At 47.0% G+C, this 19,517-nt stretch overlaps 2 protein-coding genes across 2 annotated transcripts in view; one reads left to right on the top strand and one right to left on the bottom strand.

Annotated features, from left to right (window-relative positions):
- The window catches only part of SPRYD7 (SPRY domain containing 7), a 49,949-nt gene extending 49,310 nt beyond the window's left edge, over nt 1–639 (bottom strand). The window contains exon 1 of the mRNA XM_033950100.1: nt 509–639. Coding sequence (XP_033805991.1) covers nt 509–611 — 103 coding nt within the window. The 5' untranslated portion in view covers nt 612–639. The remainder of the gene's footprint in view (nt 1–508) is intronic.
- Nucleotides 640–683: 44 nt separating this feature from the next.
- TRIM13 (tripartite motif containing 13) overlaps nt 684–19,517 on the top strand; it is a 33,647-nt gene continuing 14,813 nt past the window's right edge. Inside the window, exons 1-2 of the mRNA XM_033950096.1 lie at nt 684–806; nt 15,491–15,597. The gene's annotated coding sequence lies outside the window, so the exon portion shown is untranslated. The remainder of the gene's footprint in view (nt 807–15,490; nt 15,598–19,517) is intronic.

The raw sequence follows: 19,517 nt of genomic DNA, 5'->3' as shown, positions 1-19,517 counted from the left end.
GCATAAAATCTGTTTTTCTCCTTGGGATCTTGCCAGATACTTGTGATCTGGGTTAACCACTGCTGGAAACAGGATACTGGGCTTGATGGACCTTTGATCTGTCCCAGTAGGGCAGCTCTTTATGTTCTAAGACTGGAACTTGTAAACCGACTTTCTTTGCCAAGAATTGTAACATATATTGAACCAAACAATTGCCGCAAAGATGTGTATTTGCCTTAAGTGTATATGTTTCTTTTTCAGATATCCCTATGAATTTTTGATAGCTCATATCATCTCTGAAAAAGTCTTATGTTAGTTTATTAAAAACTGAAAAGAATCGGATTTTTGCCAAAATAAATACAGCTACTGAAACTCGGCGGTTCTTTTCCATCTAAATTAAACAAAACAGAAAAAAGAATAAAGCAAAACTGCAAGAAAATCAAAGCTTCTCCAGAAAAAGGAGTGAGAAGCAAGTAAAGACAACGGAAAGCCAGGAGGCAACGAAAGCGAAAAATGCATCAGCACTTACCCATATGCTGAGTATCCAGTTGCACAGCGGGCATCTCCTTCAACGGGATATGCCCAGCACCTCCATCCCCACAACATCGCAAACAGCAGAACACCGACGCCATAGTCGCCAACGACCTCCCACGCCCCCTCCTTCCCTCTCTCTGGAAACTGATCCGGAAGTACCGCACTACACTAGGAGACCGCAGAAACTAGGGCCGCGAGTGCGAGGCACAGCGCCCTCCACAGGCAAGGAGGACTCCTCAGGCTCAACGATCTCTGCTAGAATCTGAAGACATCCCCGGCCTTGTCGGAATAAGGTAAAGTCAGGATTTCACGGATTGCCCTTAACATAATTAAAACCAGTGTTGCCTTATTTAAAGAAAAACACCCCTACAGTTATCCATAAGTGTAAAGTGTACTTTATTTCATGATGAGGCTAATCATTTCAGTTACAATCATCTCCTTTTATTTTGTTATTATTTTTTGTTTTCTTGCGAGGGTAGCATTGGGAGAAAGTTATTCTGTTCTTATATCAACCTTAGCAGATCATTTGATAGAGCGACCAACCAGCTCAAAGGGAAAACGTATCCAGAAAGAAGAAAGACAAACGTAGTGAATTTCTATGCAGTAAAGTAGACTTTCAGTTATTCAGCACCCAAAGGAATTGGAAGATGCCAGATAACTGTAGTTTCTGGTTGATTGAGCATTACTCTAAAACTATTATCTCCCTTCCCACCTCACTCTCTTCCTCTCCCTATCATCCCCCCACTCCCACTTGTACGTCCAAAATCTGTTCCTCCCTTCCCACCCTCCTTTCTGGTCTGGATCAGTTCCCCCTCCCCCCCAGTTATGAGCCCAACATCCATCCATCTTCCCCACTGTCTTGTACCCTGCTGGACCATTCTCCCCCCTCACACACTTCTGGTCCACTTCTTCTCCCCCCTCCTCCCCCCCCCCGGGGTCTGTCCTCCCTCTCTCTGTAGATCTGGCGTCCTGGACCCCTCTCATCCAAAGCAGCAGTCCTGACCTGCCAACCCCCTCCTTCCCTCCAGCCCCGAAACGGCAGCAGTCCTTATCCGCCAACCCCACCTCCCTCTTTCCATCACTAACCCAATGCAGCAGTGGCAGTTGGGCAGCAGAGGCAGCACTGTAAACAGACTGCTTGCAGCCAGCCCCAGCAGGGATTTTCATTTGCCGCTCATAGAATTCCTATGAGTGTTGGAGCATTTACCTCACTGGCCCGCAGGAGAATCATCTACTAAGGCTTTGTAAAAGGAACCCTTATTTAATAAGACTTATTCCTTGTTCTCATCCCTCACCCACAAGCAGCATCTTTTTCCCTACCTTCACCCCACCCCATCCATGCATCTCTTTCCCTCCCTTCCTAACCCCCCCCTCGCCTGTGCAGCATCTATCCTTCCCAACCCTCTCCCAGCCCTTGCAGCATCTGTCTTTTCCTGCCTTTCCAAATCCCTTCCAGTCTGTGCGATATCTGTTCTTTTGCTTGTGCGATATCTGTTCTTTTGCTTTCCCAACCCCTCTCATTCCCAACCCTAGCCCCCCTCCTCCCTCTTCCTTCTCAGCTGGATCCTGTGGCACAATCTCACCCCAGTTCCTGACTCCCCCACCTACCATCTCTACACTGCTGTAATTTAAAAATTTCGGGCAGCCAGTGGCGTAATGAAGTAAGCCTCCTACCCTCAGCCTGCCCCAAAGCGTTCTTTCTTCAGCATTTCCTCTTCCCACATAGGAAGGACGCTGCAGAAAGAACACTTTCGGAGCAGGCTGAAGACAGAAGGCTTGCTTCGTTATGCCGACAGTTGCCCAAAGTTTTTAAATTTCATCAGCGTGGAGGTGGTAGGTGGGGGAGTTGGGAGAGCCATACTTCCAGCTGCCAATTTTTGGGGAGGCCATGGCCCATTCCGACGCCTATGATACCAAGTATTGTCCTTGCAGACTGGGGCTGTTCTCATTGTTGATTGTGGTGTGGACTACCCACCCTGCTATCCCCTGGATAGGTGTACTGAACACTTATCCCAGGACAAGCAGGCAGGTATTCTCACTAGTGGGTGATGTCATCCGACAGAGCCCCGATACGGACATCTTGCAAGCATGTCTTGCTTGAAGAAACTCAGAAGTTTCGAGATGCCCGCACCGCGCATGCGCCGGTGTCTTCCCGCCCGATGTACCGGGCGTGTCTCCTCAGTTCTTTTCTTTCCGCGGAGCTGAGAAGTTTCACTTCAATCTGCGCTGACTGAATTTCAGTATATTTGCCTTCTTTACTCCCGCGTTTTGTTGTTTATTTGGTTAATTTCAAGTTTTAAGTTGTTTAAAAAAAAAAAAAAGTTAAAATTATTTCTTCCGGCGGTTCGGCCGGGCCGGCCTCGTGGCTTAGGCCGAGCGCCTTCGACCTAGCGGCGACCATTTTCCGGCCTATGTCCCGGCCAATCACCGGTTTTAAAAAGTGCAGCAAGTGCCAGCGTGCTATTTCGTTGATGGACCCGCATCGACGCTGTCTTCAGTGTCTTGGTCCAGAACACGTTCCGAAATCGTGCCGGCCTTGTTCCACGCTCACTGCGCGATCGTTCAAACGGCGCTGCTTACTTTGGGAGTCGATGTTTAAGATGGAGTCTGCTAAAGAGCCGTCTGCTTCAACTTCCACTGCGATTTCACCAGTCCGTTCGAAGCCTGCATCGACAACTCCTGCATCTAGCATCGTGAAGCCGGCATCGTTCACCCCGACTTCTGCTTCTGGTTCAGCTTCGGTGCCTATCCCCGTCTCCTCGGCTCAGGTACCGCCTTCCACTGTCCCTCCGGTGGTCATCAAAGTGCCTAAAGCTAGCAAGCAAAAGCACTTGGCCACTAAGGAGCGCGAAGACCGTGCTGGAGGACCCCCTTTCGGTGCGGATCCCTCCATATCGGCTTCGCTGCGATCCCTGCTGGAAGCTCAGTTTGTCGAGCTTATGCAGTCTATGGGACCCCGGCTTATCGCCTCCATTCAGGGTGCCCTCCCGGTCTCGGTCCCAGGGGGCGGCCCACCCCTCCCCCTCCTCCTCGTCGTACGATTTCTCTGCTCGACGAGGAGGATCGGCGGAGGGCGGCGGGTGTTTCCAGGCGAGCTTCGTTTAGTGATATGCCGCCTTTGGAGCCCATCACGCCCCCTCGACAACAGAGTGCTGTGTCAGCCCCTGATAATCGAAGTCCTGGGCATACTGCATCGCAGGAAGAGTTCTTCCGCACTCCATACCAGACTTGGGTGGCACTGCGTGAGTCCGCATCCTTGCCACCTCTGCGATCCACTGCATCGAGTCCCATCCATTCCTTGGAGGCTTCGGGGGATCGTGCGATGCACAGAAGATCTCGCTCCCCATCCCGTCACCGGGAGGGGCATTGATCTCGACACTCATCTCGACACTCCTCACGTCATTCGGAGGTGTCCCCACAAAAGAAGATCCAGCGTATGGGATACTTCTCGTCGGATTTATCCCCGCCTGAGGGACCGGAGTATGAGGAACCATCTACCTCCTATTCTCCCTGCCGCTCTCAGCTTTCTCTGGATCCGGAGGCTTCCACTTCTTCTAGTCCGTCTCGCCAGCCGGCGCTCGCGGACCAACTGTCTTTTTCCTCCTTCCTTCGACAAATGGCGGATGATTTGGATGTAACTTTGGACACTGGTTCTCGATATTCTAAGGAGTATCTGGACACCATGCATTTGCCTCACCCTCCAGCGGAGACGCTTCGCCTTCCTCTGCATAAACTGCTTGACCAGACTTTCATGCGTTGTTTTGAGACACCATATTCTATCCCTGCAGTTCCCAGTAAATTGGATGCTCGATACTGCATCGTCCATCACAAAGGGTTTGAGGGGGCCCAACTTTCTCATCAGTCACTTCTGGTCGAGTCCTCCCTCAAACGATCTCATCCCTCCCAGGTCTACGCCTCAGTACCACCGGGCCGTGAAGGGAGGACGATGGATAAATTTGGTAGACGTATCTACCAGAATTCGATGATGGCGACTAGAGTGCTCAATTACAATTTCTTCTTCTCTTCATATTTGGACTTTTTCTTGCCGGTGCTCCGCAAGTTCATCCCTTTTATCGATGCTCAAGCTCGATTCGAATTTGAAGAGGTGGCCTACGATGCCTTCGAACTCTCGGCACGTGCTGCGGCCTGTTCGGTCGCCATGCATCGCCTGGCATGGCTTCGTACCATTGATATGGATCCGAACCTCCAAGACAGACTTGCTAATGTGCCTTGTGCGGGGGCGGATCTGTTCGATGAGTCTATCGAGACTGTTACTAAAAAGCTTTCGGACCATGAGAAGTCCTTCCAGTCTATCCTGCGGCCTAAGCCTAAGCCTCAGCAGTCTCGTCCCTCTAGGCCGCCTCTGATTTACCAGCGGCGTTACCAGCCGAGACAGACTCCTCCTGCGAGACAGCCTGCAAAGAGACAGCCTCCCCAGAAGCCTCAACAGAAGCCTCAGATGCCGGCTGCACCCAAGGCTACTCAGCCCTTTTGACTCTCTTCCAGGGAGCATAACCGACTTCGTTCTGTCTCCTCCCGTTTTTCCCATCGGGGGTCGTCTCCATCATTTTTGTCATCGATGGGAGACCATCACCACGGACCTCTGGGTCCTTACCATCGTAAGAGAGGGATACTCTCTTCATTTCCAACGGGTCCCCCCGGACCACCCGCCAAGAGAGTATCCTTCCAACTCGACGCAGACCGCTCTTCTTCTCCAGGAGGCTCAGGCTCTTCTTTGGCTTCGGGCCGTCGAGCCGGTGCCATTAGATCAGCAAAACCGGGGGTTCTACTCCCGGTACTTCTTGGTTCCGAAGAAGACGGGCGATCTGCGTCCCATTTTGGACCTTCGAGTCCTCAACAAGTTTTTGGTCAAGGAGCGGGTCCGCATGCTGACCCTTGCTTCTCTCTATCCCCTCCTCGAGCAGAACGATTGGTTATGCTCTCTGGACCTCAAGGAGGCCTACACTCACATCCCGATTCATCCGGCCTCCCGCAAGTTTCTCAGATTTCGGGTGGGACATCTACATCTGCAGTATCGAGTGCTTCCATTCGGCCTTTCCTCATCTCCCAGAGTCTTCACGAAGTGTCTGGTGGTGGTGGCCGCTGCACTCCGGAACATGGGTCTTCAGGTGTTTCCATACCTCGACGACTGGCTCATCAAGGCACCGTCGGCTCCAGGGGTCATTTCGGCGACCTTGACTACAATTTGTTTCCTGCAGAGTTGGGCTTCGAGATCAACTTCCCCAAGTCACATCTTCAGCCCACCCAGTCTCTCCCCTTTATCGGGGCAGTTCTGGATACCATTCAACTGCGAGCATTCCTTCCTCCTCAACGCATGGATGCTCTCCTTCTGCTCTGCCAGTCGGTGTCTTCTCGCCCGTCCATCTCGGCGAGACACATGATGGTCCTCTTGGGCCACATGGCATCTACAGTTCATGTGACGCCTTTTGCCAGACTACATCTCAGAATTCCTCAATGGACCCTGGCATCTCAGTGGACTCAGGTGTCCGACCCGTTGTCCCGTCACATTGTCGTCACTCCTGCTCTACGGCAGTCTCTTCTCTGGTGGATGACCTCTTCGAATCTATCCAGAGGTTTGCTGTTTCACTCTCTTCCCCACCAGAAAGTTCTCACAACCGATTCATCGAACTATGCATGGGGGGCACATCTGGATGGTCTTCGCACTCAGGGGTTCTGGACCAGTGCGGAACGACTCCATCAAATCAATCTTCTGGAGCTCAGAGCCATCTTCAATGCTCTCCAAACTTTTCAGCATCTGCTTCACGACATGGTGGTCCTTATTCGCACAGACAATCAGGTCGCCATGTATTATGTCAACAAACAAGGGGGCACGGGCTCGGCCCCTCTTTGTCAGGAAGCTCTTCGAGTATGGGATTGGGCGGTTCGTCACAACACCTTCCTCAGAGCTGTCTACATTCAGGGGAAAGACAATGTCTTAGCAGACAAATTGAGTCGTCTTCTCCAGCCTCACGAATGGACGCTCCATTCCAAACCCCTTCATCAGATCTTTGCTCAGTGGGGAACGCCTCAGATAGACCTCTTTGCAGCCCCCCACAACTTCAAACTGCCTCAGTTTTGCTCCAGGATCTACACTCCTCTCCGCCTCGAGGCAGACGCCTTTCTACTGGAGTGGGGGAATCGCTTCCTATATGCGTTTCCTCCCTTTCCTCTCATTCAGAAGACTCTGGTCAAGTTGAGATCAGACCATGCCACCATGATTCTGATTGCTCCTCGGCAACCTTGGTACTCCCTTCTACTTCAACTGTCCAGCAGGGAGCCAGTACTTCTTCCAGTGTTTCCTTCACTACTTACTCAACATCAAGGTTCACTACTTCATCCCAACCTGCAGTCTCTCCACCTGACAGCTTGGTTCCTTTCAACATAACTCCTCACCAGTTCTCTCAAGCAGTAAGGGAGGTCTTGGAGGCTTCCAGGAAGCCTGCTACTCGACAATGCTATTCCCAAAAATGGACTAGATTCTCTTCCTGGTGTATTTCCAATGCCACGGAACCTCAGCGAGCTTCCCTATCTTCTGTATTGGACTATCTTCTACACCTGTCTCAGTCTGGTCTCAAGTCTACCTCTATACGAGTCCACCTGAGTGCTATTGCGGCTTTCCATCAGCCTCTACAGGGGAAACCTTTGTCTGCTCATCCTGTGGTTTCCAGATTTATGAAAGGACTTTTCCATGTCAACCCTCCTATCAAACCTCCTCCTGTGGTTTGGGATCTCAATGTTGTCCTGTCTCATCTTATGAAGCCTCCGTTTGAACCTCTCAACAAGGCTCCACTTAAGTATCTCACCTGGAAGGTGGTTTTCCTGGTGGCCCTCACGTCAGCTCGCCGGGTCAGCGAGCTTCAGGCCCTAGTGGCGGATCCACCGTTCACTGTATTCCATCATGACAAGGTGGTCCTTCGTACTCATCCAAAATTCTTGCCTAAAGTGGTCTCTGAATTTCACATCAACCAATCCATCGTGCTTCCAGTGTTCTTTCCAAAGCCTCATTCTCATCCTGGGGAATCTGCTTTGCACACTCTGGACTGTAAACGTGCTCTAGCTTTCTACTTGGATCGCACAAAGCCACACAGAACTGCTCCTCAACTTTTTGTCTCCTTTGATCCAAACAAGTTGGGACGACCTGTATCGAAGCGCACCATCTCTAACTGGATGGCGGCTTGTATCTCTTCCTGCTATGCCCAGGCTGGATTATCCCTTCCCTGTAAGGTCACAGCCCATAAGGTCAGAGCAATGGCAGCCTCTGTTGCCTTCCTCAGATCGACACCGATTGAGGAGATTTGTAAGGCTGCCACTTGGTCCTCGGTTCATACATTCACCTCTCATTATTGTCTGGATACTTTCTCCAGACGGGATGGACAGTTTGGCCAAACAGTGTTACAAAATTTGTTCTCTTAAGTTGCCAACTCTCCCACCATCCCATTGGGGTTAGCTTGGAGGTCACCCACTAGTGAGAATACCTGCCTGCTTGTCCTGGGATAAAGCAATGTTACTTACCGTAACAGTTGTTATCCAGGGACAGCAGGCAGCTATTCTCACGTCCCACCCACCTCCCCTGGGTTGGCTTCTCAGGCTAGCTACCTGAACTGAGGAGACACGCCCGGTACATCGGGCGGGAAGGCACCGGCGCATGCGCGGTGCGGGCATCTCGAAACTTCTGAGTTTCTTCAAGCAAGACATGCTTGCAAGATGTCCGTATCGGGGCTCTGTCGGATGACATCACCCACTAGTGAGAATAGCTGCCTGCTGTCCCTGGATAACAACTGTTACGGTAAGTAACATTGCTTTCTGGAAATGGAGAGATAGCTGGAAGCAGTGCTGGCTCAAGTCTTTCAGAAATCAAGTTAGAAATGCCTTTTATTCGAAATCCATCAAAGTTAATCATTTCTTGGTTCAGGGAATAGATTTGTACTTTAACTACAGAAAAATTAATCATATCATGCTACACAGGCAGAGATGGTCTTTTGGCCCCGCTGATCATTATGCATTTTAATTGTTGCTTTGTGAGGCCTCTTTGCCACCCCCCATAGTTTGAATTTGGGCATTGGGGTTCATCTTCAGGAATTCTTGGAAGGGGACCCCACAGGTAAGGCTTCTATTTCTTTTTTTCCCTTTATTATTATTATTATTTCATATTACATCAAATAAACATTTGAATAGCAACTGGATTATATTCAGGAAAACTTTATAATCCCAAAGTTTTTTTTACAACCCTATTAAGGGCAACAATTAAAACCTTATTAACATAATCCTAATTGAAGTAAACCAAGAGGAGATTCAAGAGGAGAAAAATGGAGGATACTCAGAAAAGAAAAAGAAACTAGGAAATTATACCTGCATTTCCCCTTTCTAAATAAGACGCTTTCCATTATAACTCATAACTTCAAATTCTGTTACCGTATTTCCCCGCATATAGGCCGCACCCATATATAGGCTGCAGAAAAGGGCGGTCTATGTTTAAAAACCGGAAGATAAGCCGCCCCATGGTATTAACTGCGGCTTATCTTCCGGTATCTCCCCTGCCTTTTAACATCATCCTCCCAACCCCCGGTACCTTTATCGGAGCTCCCTGGACATTTGATGGAAGATCTCCAGTGGTGCAGGCAGCAGCTATCTCTTCGGCATCTGGCCAGCCCTTGCACCACCCGCTGAATGGCCGACGTCAGCTCTCGCAGGACTCGTGAGAACAGACGTCAGTCTCTCAGCAAGTGGTGCAGGGGCAGGCCAGATGCTGAAGAGATCGCGGCTGCCCTGCACCGCTGGAGATTCACTGTTCACCGTCCAGGGGCAGGGCAAGATTAATTCGTCGAGGGCCCCTAGGCACATAAGAACACTGTGCCCCCCTGCCCCACCCCATCCCACCATGCGCCAAGACGGAAACAGGAAGCTGCGTCAGAGGGAAGCTTTGGGCAAGCAGCACCGCTTGCACAATTGCAGTTCCCGTTGCCTTTCTTACCCGCGTTGCTTGCTTGTCTTACTTTCCATCGATGGGGGGGGGGCTGCGTTGCCAATCGGGGTGGGGCCCGCGTTGCTGATCCGGGGGTGGGGGCCGCGTTGCTGATCTGGGGGGGAGGGGGAGGTCCGCATTGCCGATCGATGCTGGAGGGACCCATCGCAGTTTGGAAAAAACTGTTGATGCCCTCCTTCATCAGGCCCCCCTGACCATTTCGGGCCCTAGGCACGTGCCTACTTGGCCTATTGGTTAATTCTGCCGTGTCCAGGGGGCTACGATAAAGGTACCAGGGGTTGGGGGGGATGATGTAAAGTCTGTACATAGGCTGTCCGATATAACTAGGCCGCACCCCATACACGGATTTGTATGGGGTGCTCCCCATATCTTTTTTAAAAGTTGGAAGCAGGAAGCCTGCTCTGAGGCTCCTGCTTCATATCTACCAGTCCTAAATGAAGGGTCTTCCCCTCGTAGGTGCATCATCCAAAGGCCCTGATTGGTTCAGTCGCCTTAGGTGTCTGAGACAATCAGGCCTTAGGCACCTCCCTCTGTATCCAGGATACTGAGGGAGGAGCCTAAGGCCCTGATTGGCTTGACCAATCAGGGCCTTTGGGAGGGGCCTTAGGCAACAGAACCAATCAGGGCCTTTGGCCCCTCCCTGTGCATCACATGATGCACCAGGGAGGGGAAGGCCCATCATTTAGGACTGGTAGGCCTGAAGCAGGAGCCACAGAGTGGGCTTCCTGCTTCCAACTTTTTAAAAAGGTACAGGGTAGGTTCAGGGGTTGGGGGTGGGGCATCCAGTGGCAGGAGGGAGTAGGGGGATGGTGGCTCGGGGGTGCATGGCATGGGGATGTTCTGCATGGCAGGAGGGAGTGGGCATCCCTCCTGCCTATTTTTGGGGAAGGGGAAGGGATTGGTTCTGGGGAATTGGTGGTTCCGGGGGGGGGGGGGCAGAACTAGGTTGGGGCATGGTGCGGGGGTATTCAGCTAGGCAGGAGGGAGTAGGCATTCCTCCTGCCGTTTTCACTGCTGGGGGGGGGGCATTTTTCTTTTTTTTTTAATGGGGCAACCTCTGTGCCATTTAAAAAAAGGAAGCCCTAACAGCAGTTACAGGAGGCTGCTTCCCTTGTCACTGCTGTTAGGGCTCTGCACAAATATCATTTGCTCCCTGAGCAATTGATCTGTTGATTTGCATGCAAACTTGATAGCGCATCGATGGCTCCTGGAGAATCGGCCACCAGCGATCCAGTCGGTATCTTTAGTGCATCCAGGCCTCAGTCACTGCTATACTTAGGGTGGTTCATAGTGCTGAACTTCAGGAATGTAATTTTCACAGCATGCACAGGACTTATTTTACACAGAAATAGTCATTCCTGGTAGGTTGTGCTACTGCATCCATATGCTTGAAATTAGAGAATGACACAGGGACAAATTTTTACCCGTGCCCGTGGAAACTCATTTTTTCATCCCGGCGAGTTCTTATCCTGTAACTGCTCCATTACTGCAAGCTCCATCCTCATCTGCACAAGCCTCAAACACTTCATAAGCGTTCGCGGCTTGTGTGGTTTAGGCAGAACTTGCAGGAATGGGACAAGGACAGGGACAGTGACAAAATTCACGGGGACAGGATGGGGAAATTGAGTTCCTGTGGGGACGGGGACAAATTTGTCCCCGTGGCATTCTCTACTTGAAATGCCAGGAAGTGGAGAATTAATTTGGGTGTGGACTTTAGTATTGTTGGAAAATTAGACCATTTTAGGGGTCAATAGTCAAATTACCTGCAATCATTGCTAGATCATCCTCATATTTTCTAAGTGAAGGGACTAATCTTTAACAAATCAATGTGCTTAGGAGCCTGAGGCCGATATGAAAAACGTTTTCGGGTAAATCATATATTCTGGAGAAAAAAATGTATAATGAATCACTGGTTCTCCACCAACCTTTTGGTACTGGAAGAATAAGCTTTACGCCTTTTGTTGTGGGAATCCTATGGGGCTAGATCAGACATGGGCATACTATGGCCAGTTTAGTTTTTTAATCCGGCCCACCGACCATCTGAACCGCAAGCCCTACATATTTCCCTCCAGAGCTGCATCGGGCCAACAGCACTCTAAACAGGCTGCTTTCCGGCCTTCTCTAATCAGGGAATTCCCTCTGCCCATCACTGATGATGTTATCAGTTACGTGGCACACGGAAGGCCCTGACAAGAGAAGGCCGCAAAGCAGCCTGTTTAGAGTGCTGGCGGCCCTAAGCTGCTCTGGAAGGAGGTATGTAGGGCTCACGATCAGTGGGATTTGGATGGGAGGAAGGATGGAGGGTCAGCGGGGGTTCAGCTGAACGGTGGGAGCAGGTGTTCAGTGGTTCTGCTGCACAAACACTCCATCCATCTGCTTTTGGTCCAGCCCCTCTGTCAAATTTAAGAACCCATTGTGGCCAATGAGTCAAAAAGTTTGCCCACCCCTGGGCTAGATACTCTCTAAAGAGACAGTGATGTTTCTTATCCATTTGGAACATCTATATACAGTCATTATCTCACCAGGCTTGTAGTCAAGTTTTAATTAGACTTCAAAGGTTGCCTATTGTTCCTGGTGGTACATTGTGAGCTCTTGAGTGGGGGGTGGAGGATGGGGAAGGGGAGATGGGTTGCTGTATATTCTTGTTATCATAGGAGGTTTGGGATTATCAGAACACAGATCCCAAGCCTGGTTTGGATTACTATTGTTTATATTTTTCAAAAATGTTGATTACTTAGGAGGTATTATTTATGTTTACTTGTCATGTTGTTAATAAAAAGATTCTTAAATTAAAAAAAATATATTTGTAAATGATTTTATTTTCTGCTTTTGATCTAACCATACATATACAGTATTTGTGATGTTTTCTGTTTTTATTTTGTAGTTTTAGAATTGTCTAATTGTCTTGGAATTAAATTACGCATGTACAATGGTTGTAACCTGCTTTGAATATTAGGAAGGGTGAGCAATAATAATAATGATAAATAAATAATAATTATATATTCAGATTCATCAAGATAATACATCTGATATAAGGAGGGTTTATGTATACTGTAGTGATGCTGCTATTGTGATGCCATCAGCCTTTATCTGTCAGTGTGCTTTCAGATTTTGTTTACCTTGAAACAATTCTGCCATTTGAACTTGGTTGAGTGCCATCTGGTCAATTCATATATAGGGAGAGAGCAATCCATCTGTACTCTGTTATGACCAAAATGTTTGAAACAATCTAACTTAATTGATCAAACAAATCTCTCTTGAACATAAGTTCTTGGCCTTGAAATACGAAACTTTACTTTGGCAAGGTGAGTGTATGTCTGTTATTTAAGAACTTAGAAATTAGCCCTGCATCATATAGCAAACCGGATACTGATCAGATGAAATAATGCATCTCTTCAGGAATGCACAAAGAATCTATCTGGTTTCCAGCTACATGGTGATATAAATAATAGGGCCATTGCAAGAGGTGGGCATACCCCTTTATTCTGTAAATGCACACTTCAACTTACGTGCATATGTTAAGTATTTAATTGGATCTACTGCTCACAGCTCTAATAATATTCAATAAATAAATATAAATATTAGCATAAAGTGCTCAGACCCAAACCATAATACATTTGTGATAACTCCAAATCTTATGGCTGTCTTATGGGACCATCATTGCACCTTATTGTTCCAAACCACTCAAGTCACTATCTGTTACCAATATAACAAAGATGGAAGTGTGTAACATTCACTTATCTGTTTAATTGAGTGGTTGTTGAATTTGAAGTGTCAGTGCTCTAAAAGGTGCAGAGATAGATCATTAGCCAGATGACCCCCCGACTCGAGTTTCAGTAACCCTTCCTCAGGAGGGGACACTGTGAATAAGAATAAAAACAAAACAACTTAAATGAGAATCTAAAAAACTTATATAACAGACTATAAAGTTATCACTCCAAATTTAAACTTCTCTAATCCACTGTTAATCATGTTTTATACTTTAAATATAAATGCATTCTCTTACCCTGAAAAAGACCATGACCAACTCAGACAGCATAAAGGTCAAGACTAAAACGGAGGCAGCTGTTCCTGCTACTCAATTTAAACTGCCTACCAGACTCCTCCCACATACTGACATCATCGGGAGGAAGAAACTATCCAAACGAATATTTATCCTCACAGAATACTATCTTAATTTCCCTATTAAATAGTTATTTAAGTATTTAATTGGCACATAATTGGCAATAAGTATCAATAATTCTAATGTCATAACACAAAAACACGATAATGTTATAGACGTTATGAAGGCGATTCTGTAAAGGAAGTCTAAATATTTAGACGCGTCTAGACTCGCTGAACGACACTGAGCACGATTCTCTATAGTACGTCTATGCATTATAGAATCGTGCTCTGCATTTTCCCACAGGACGTCTACATGACATCTAATTTTCAGAAGTCCTTTACAGAATTTGCCCTTATATGTCTATTCATCATCAGTCCTTAAACCTATTTTATTCATAATTTTCTTATATCTCTATAATCAAGATGTAAACTTTTTACTTAGCTTTAAAGCTGTGTTTAACTTCAATAATCCACTCGACCAGGGATTAACATGTTCGACATGTTTTGCCTGAACACTTCTTGTAGACCACACCCCTACAAATTAATACATTACCGTATTTTTTGTTCCATAAGACGCACCTGACCATAAGATGCACCCAAGATTTAGAGGAGGAAATAAAGAAAAAAAAATTCTGAACCAAATTCTCCCAGCCAGGCTCTGCACCCAACCCCACACTCCTTGCAAGGCTCTGCACCCTGCCCCCCTCTGGTGGTCTAATGGTAGGCTGAGATAGGGCAGGCCGGGACAGAGGACAGGGCAGAGTGGTCTAGTGGCAGTCAGACAGGCTTAGTGGCAGCCAGGCAGGCCTAGCAGCCTAGTGACAGGCAGGCCTAGCGGCCTTGTGACAGACAGGCAGGCTGGCCTAGTGGCAGGCAGGCAGGGCAGGGCCCCCTACCCTGAGGCAAACAGGCAGGCAGGATTCCCCCTTAACTCTTCCAGCTTCCTGCCCTTCCCTCTGGCTTTCTTCCCAGCGACAGCGGCAGAGTCAGAGCGGCAAGAAGTTAGGCGCGAGTTTTTCGCTTCCTGCCTTGTCCCATGCCACTCCATGAATGGCGGTCCTGCACTGTAGGGCAGGAGCTTTCATCCTCCTGCCCTTCTCTCTTGCTTTCTCTTGGGTGGCACCGGCAGTGGTGAGAACGGGGGCAGCCATTCTCAGAGCAGCGCGAGACAAGGCAGGAAGCGAAAAACTCGCACCTGCCTGCTTGCCGCTCGGGAGAAAGCAGGAGAGAAGGGCAGGAAGCTGAAAGCTCCTGCCCTACAGCGCTGGACTGCCATTCACAGAGTGGCATGGGACAAGGCAGGAAGCGAAAAACTCGCACCTGCCTTCTTGCCGCTCCCACTCTGCCGCTGGGGAGAAAGCCGGAGGGAAGGGCAGGAGGCTGAAAGCTTCTGCCCTACAGCTCTGGACCGCCGGAAGAATTAAGCTAGGGGAGGGGGGTTAGTTAGTATTCGCTCCATAAGACGCACCCTTATTTCCACCCACTTTTTTGGGGGAAAAAAAGTGCGTCTTATAGAGCGAAAAATACGGTAATTTACTTCTCTCCTTAATGTATCCCCCCAAGTTTAACTCTTATAAATTCTTTTAAACAACATTTTTTACCTTTCAATTTGCTGCTTTTGTCATCTGAACTCCAACTCTTTCCCGGACCAAGATGACGTTTTTAGGATCTCCATAATGAATATGCATACGATGACTTTGCGTAAAATGGAGTTTCAGTGTGTGCAGATTCATCTCTTGAACATTCATTATGAATATCTTGAAAACCCAACTGGTTGTGAGATTCCCAGGGCAGGTTTGAGAAAGCCTGGTACTGTGTCAATTAGTGTGTTAAAATATATGTAGTATGAAAAATGTGTTACTTTTACAGGTTAGTTCATACAGTCAACATGAAGGAACTCACCCTGCAAAATACCCTGCAGCATTTTCAGAGGATAGATGGGCACCCAATGGATCTCTCTACAAAAATTGTAAAAGGTATGTCCTGCCTTATGCACTTAGCAGGGAAGCTGAAGGTGACCCGTGTGTAAGTCATGTGACCAGTAGGGCAGTAGTATTCACTTCCATTCTGAGGGCTGCAAACAGCTCAAGTTTTCAGAATATCCCTAATGAATATGCATGTGAAAAATTTTACATGCATACCACTTTCACTGTTTGCAAATCTATCATACATATTCATTAGGGAGAGATGTATTCTGAAAATCCAGGCTATTTACAGCCCACCAGAACCATACATGAATAGCAGTGAACTAAGGTACACAAATGTTCAACCTGCATATCTCCACCATACAGACTGGTAAGATTCACTTCAATGCCGGGCAAAATGATGGAAACAATTATAAAAAATAAAATTGTGGAATACATAGGGCTCCTTTTACAAAGCCGCTTACTTAACGTGCGGAATAGCGCACGCTAAATTGCCGCACGCGCTAGCCGCTACCGCCTCCTTTGGAGCAGGCGGTAGATTTCCAGCTAGTGCTAATCTAGTACATGCGATAAAACTGCTAGTGCGGCTTTGTAAAAGGAGCCCATAGACAAACATGATTTAATGAGACGGAGTCAGCATGGGTTCAGCCGAGGGAGATCTTGTCTCACCAATTTGCTTGACTTCTTTGAAAGTGTGAATAAACATGTGGTTAAAGGTGAACCAGTTGATGTAGTGTATCTAGTGATCTGGATTGGCCACCGTGAGAACGAGCTACTGATCCAGTAAAGCTATTCTTATGTTGTTATGTTTCATGGCTCGATTATGTTCTCTTTCACTCTTATTCCAATGGTGCAGCGATTCCCAAACCTGTCCTGGGGATGCTTTTATCTGAGTTATGCAAATTTTATGTATTCAGGATGTGTGTTAGAGTACTAGTAATGCTGATAGGTGAAAATTGAGCAGGTATCCTTTTCCCCATCCTATTGTTTCATCACCTCACCCTTTTTATTTGTTTATAAATTGTATTTAATCCTTTATTTTTTACCTTATGTGTTTGGTTGGTCTAAAGTTGTTTTAACTGTCTGGTTTGATTAATGTGTTTTCTTTTTTACCCCAATTTTATCATTATTTGTAAATCGCATTGAATTACGATTTTGCAATCAAATCAAATTTTTATTAAACTTGAAACTATGTTTTCAGGATAACACCAACACACAAGAGATCTAGAAAGAATGCAGTTTATTAAAACAAACACCTAACGTGGCCATGTTTTGCCCAAAGACTGCGTTAGGGGAAAAAACTGCAGTATAAACATTTAATTTAATTAAAATCATATCCAAATATAAATTAGACAAAACTAAGAACATAAAAATATAACACATATAGCAGAATTAGAAAAGGGTGACAAAAATTATAAAGGTGCTGGCATGACTTCCCTATGAGGAAAGGCTACAATGGCTAGGGCTCTTCAGCTTGAAGAAGAGACAGCTAAGGGGAGATACGATAGAGGTCTATAAAATACTGAGTGGAGTGGAACAAGTAGATTTGAATCACTTGTTTACTCATTCCAAGAATTCTAGGACTAGGGGGCATGCAATGAAGCTATTAAGTAGTAGATTTAAAACTGGAGAAAATATTTCTTCACTCAACATAGAAATCGATGCCAGAGAATGTGGTGAAAGCAGTTAGTTTAGCAGTTAAGTTTGCAATTATATTAAATCTTGATATACCACATTACGCAAAGGCAACCATGTGGTTTACAATATAAAAACAGATAGTTGGTAGTGGAGAGGGTGGAAATATAAATGGGGTAGAGAAAGAAAAAAGAAAGTGAACTACAATTTTTGATAGGGTAAGGGAGATAAGGTGGAAACGAAAAAGTAGGTAAGCCGTGCAGCCTTGCAAGGCAGTCCGCAGATGGAGAGAATGTATTATATGCAGAAGTGGGAAATGGCTAATCAATTGAATGCTAATCATTTGAAATAAAGAAGTTTTAAAAAGGTTTGGCTAATTTCCTAAAAGAAAAGTCCATAAGCCATTATTAACATGGACTTTTAGGGGTTGATTCTGTATAGGATGCAGGTCTCAATGACCGCCTAAGAAGCAGCTGAGAATCGCACACTGGCGTGCTATACAGAATCACGTTTGTCTTTAAAAAACAGATGCCTTACCCCCCTCCCCCCAATTCTCTAACTGGAGCCAGTTACAGAATTGCGCCTGCCTGATCAAGGGATCCCTTGCCATCAGCTAATTGCGGCAAGGGAATCCCTGATCAGCTGAGCCAGCAGGTGTTCCGGCTCAGCTAATCAGGGGAAAAATACCCCTACCGCGATCAACCGAGCAGCTGCAGCAGGGGACCCCCCCAAACAAGTACCTCCCAAATCGGCAGAAGGGATACTCACTCCCTCCTGCCGCTGGCCCGTGATCCCCCAACACCCTCTGTGAAGCACCATTGGCAGGAGGAATGCCCACTTCCTCCTGCCGCAACCCCCCTGGAACCCCCGCCACCCCCCCTCTGAAGTAGCCTGGCAGGAGGGATGTCCACTCCTTCCTGCTGCCACCCCCAAACCCCCCTTGGAATCTCCTATACCCTGCGAACCTCAAGCTTCCCCAACACACCCCAAACTTCCAGATCCCCACCCCCCCCACTCTGCACCCCTAGAAGATAGACTGGCCAGAGGCCCACTTCCTCTGGCCGGTATGCTCGCCTCTTCAAAATGGTATGCCTTCTCCCCTCTTACTCCTTTACACCAAAGTGTCTCTCACCCTATCTTTCCTTCCTCCCTCTACCCCTCCACTGTGTTAAATATTTCATAGAAACATGATGGCAGATAAAGGCCAAATTGCCCATCTGGTCTGCCCATCCGCAGTAACCATTATCTTTTTCTCTCTCTGAGAGATTCCACGTGCCTATCCCAGGCCATTTTAAATTCAGACACAGTCTCTGTCTCCACCACCTCTTCTGGGAGACTGTTCCATGCATCTACCACCCTTTCTGTAAAAAAGTATTTCCTCAGATTACTCTGGAGCCTATCACCTCCTGGCAGCCACAGAACCACAACAATCTTAGAGGATAATGGAACAAAGTGGAGAAACCTATTCCTAAAACCAGAAAGAACACAGCACAACTCAAGACACAGATGTGATGACCAGAATTGCAAACAATAAGGTTAGAGCTTTGAACATTTTTCTGCGCTGCTTGTGAATATCTGACAACGGCACTGTGATTGGTTTTCCCCTGACGAAGCCTCGCAGGTGAAACGGTGGCCCCGTTGGGTTTGGATACAGTCCGCTCCACATTTAAGCTAAGTGCTTTTCAAATTTCTTGCACTTTTTTGTATCGCTGGATGCTTTATAAAATTATATATATAAAAAAGTAAAAAATAAAAAACAACAAAAGCTATAAAAAAGTTAAGGCAATACACACATTGATTAATAGCTTTTGTATGCCAAAGGCCAATGATTGAGATCTTGACCGAATCATTATTCAGCAAGAGTGGCTTGAATAATCGGTCTCTGAGGCCTGGCATTCACTCGTTTTGAAATTATACAATAGTATTTTTTGAGAAGTGATTGTGTTGTTTCTATTATACTTGACACTTCTTTAGTACTTGTTTTTGGTTTAACCGAATTATAGACTTTATATTGTTGCATGCTGGGAATTTTAAGTGGAAAAGATTTCTTGTGACATATCTGTTGGTGGCACCTTAAAGTAGGACAGCCAACTCTGACCTAGATTATAAAAAAACCACGTTAAAAAATGACGGGCTGCTATCGCAGCCGTTATGGAAGCGATTTAAGAAAAGCAAGTCATTCTCCAAAAATCGCTCATGAAAATGAGGTTGGCGGAGAGTAGAGAAGACTCGCTAAATTTGCATGTGCCCATCGCTGGTAATAGCGATGGGTACATGTGCAGAATAAATGCAAAAAGATAAAAACCAAACCAAAAAACCAAAAGCAAAAAACACAA

Source organism: Geotrypetes seraphini, chromosome 6 (genome assembly GCF_902459505.1).
Source record: "Geotrypetes seraphini chromosome 6, aGeoSer1.1, whole genome shotgun sequence".
Lineage (NCBI taxonomy): Eukaryota > Metazoa > Chordata > Amphibia > Gymnophiona > Dermophiidae > Geotrypetes > Geotrypetes seraphini.
Note: the sequence above shows the minus strand (reverse complement) of the source record. Positions and strands in the feature narration are given on the sequence as shown.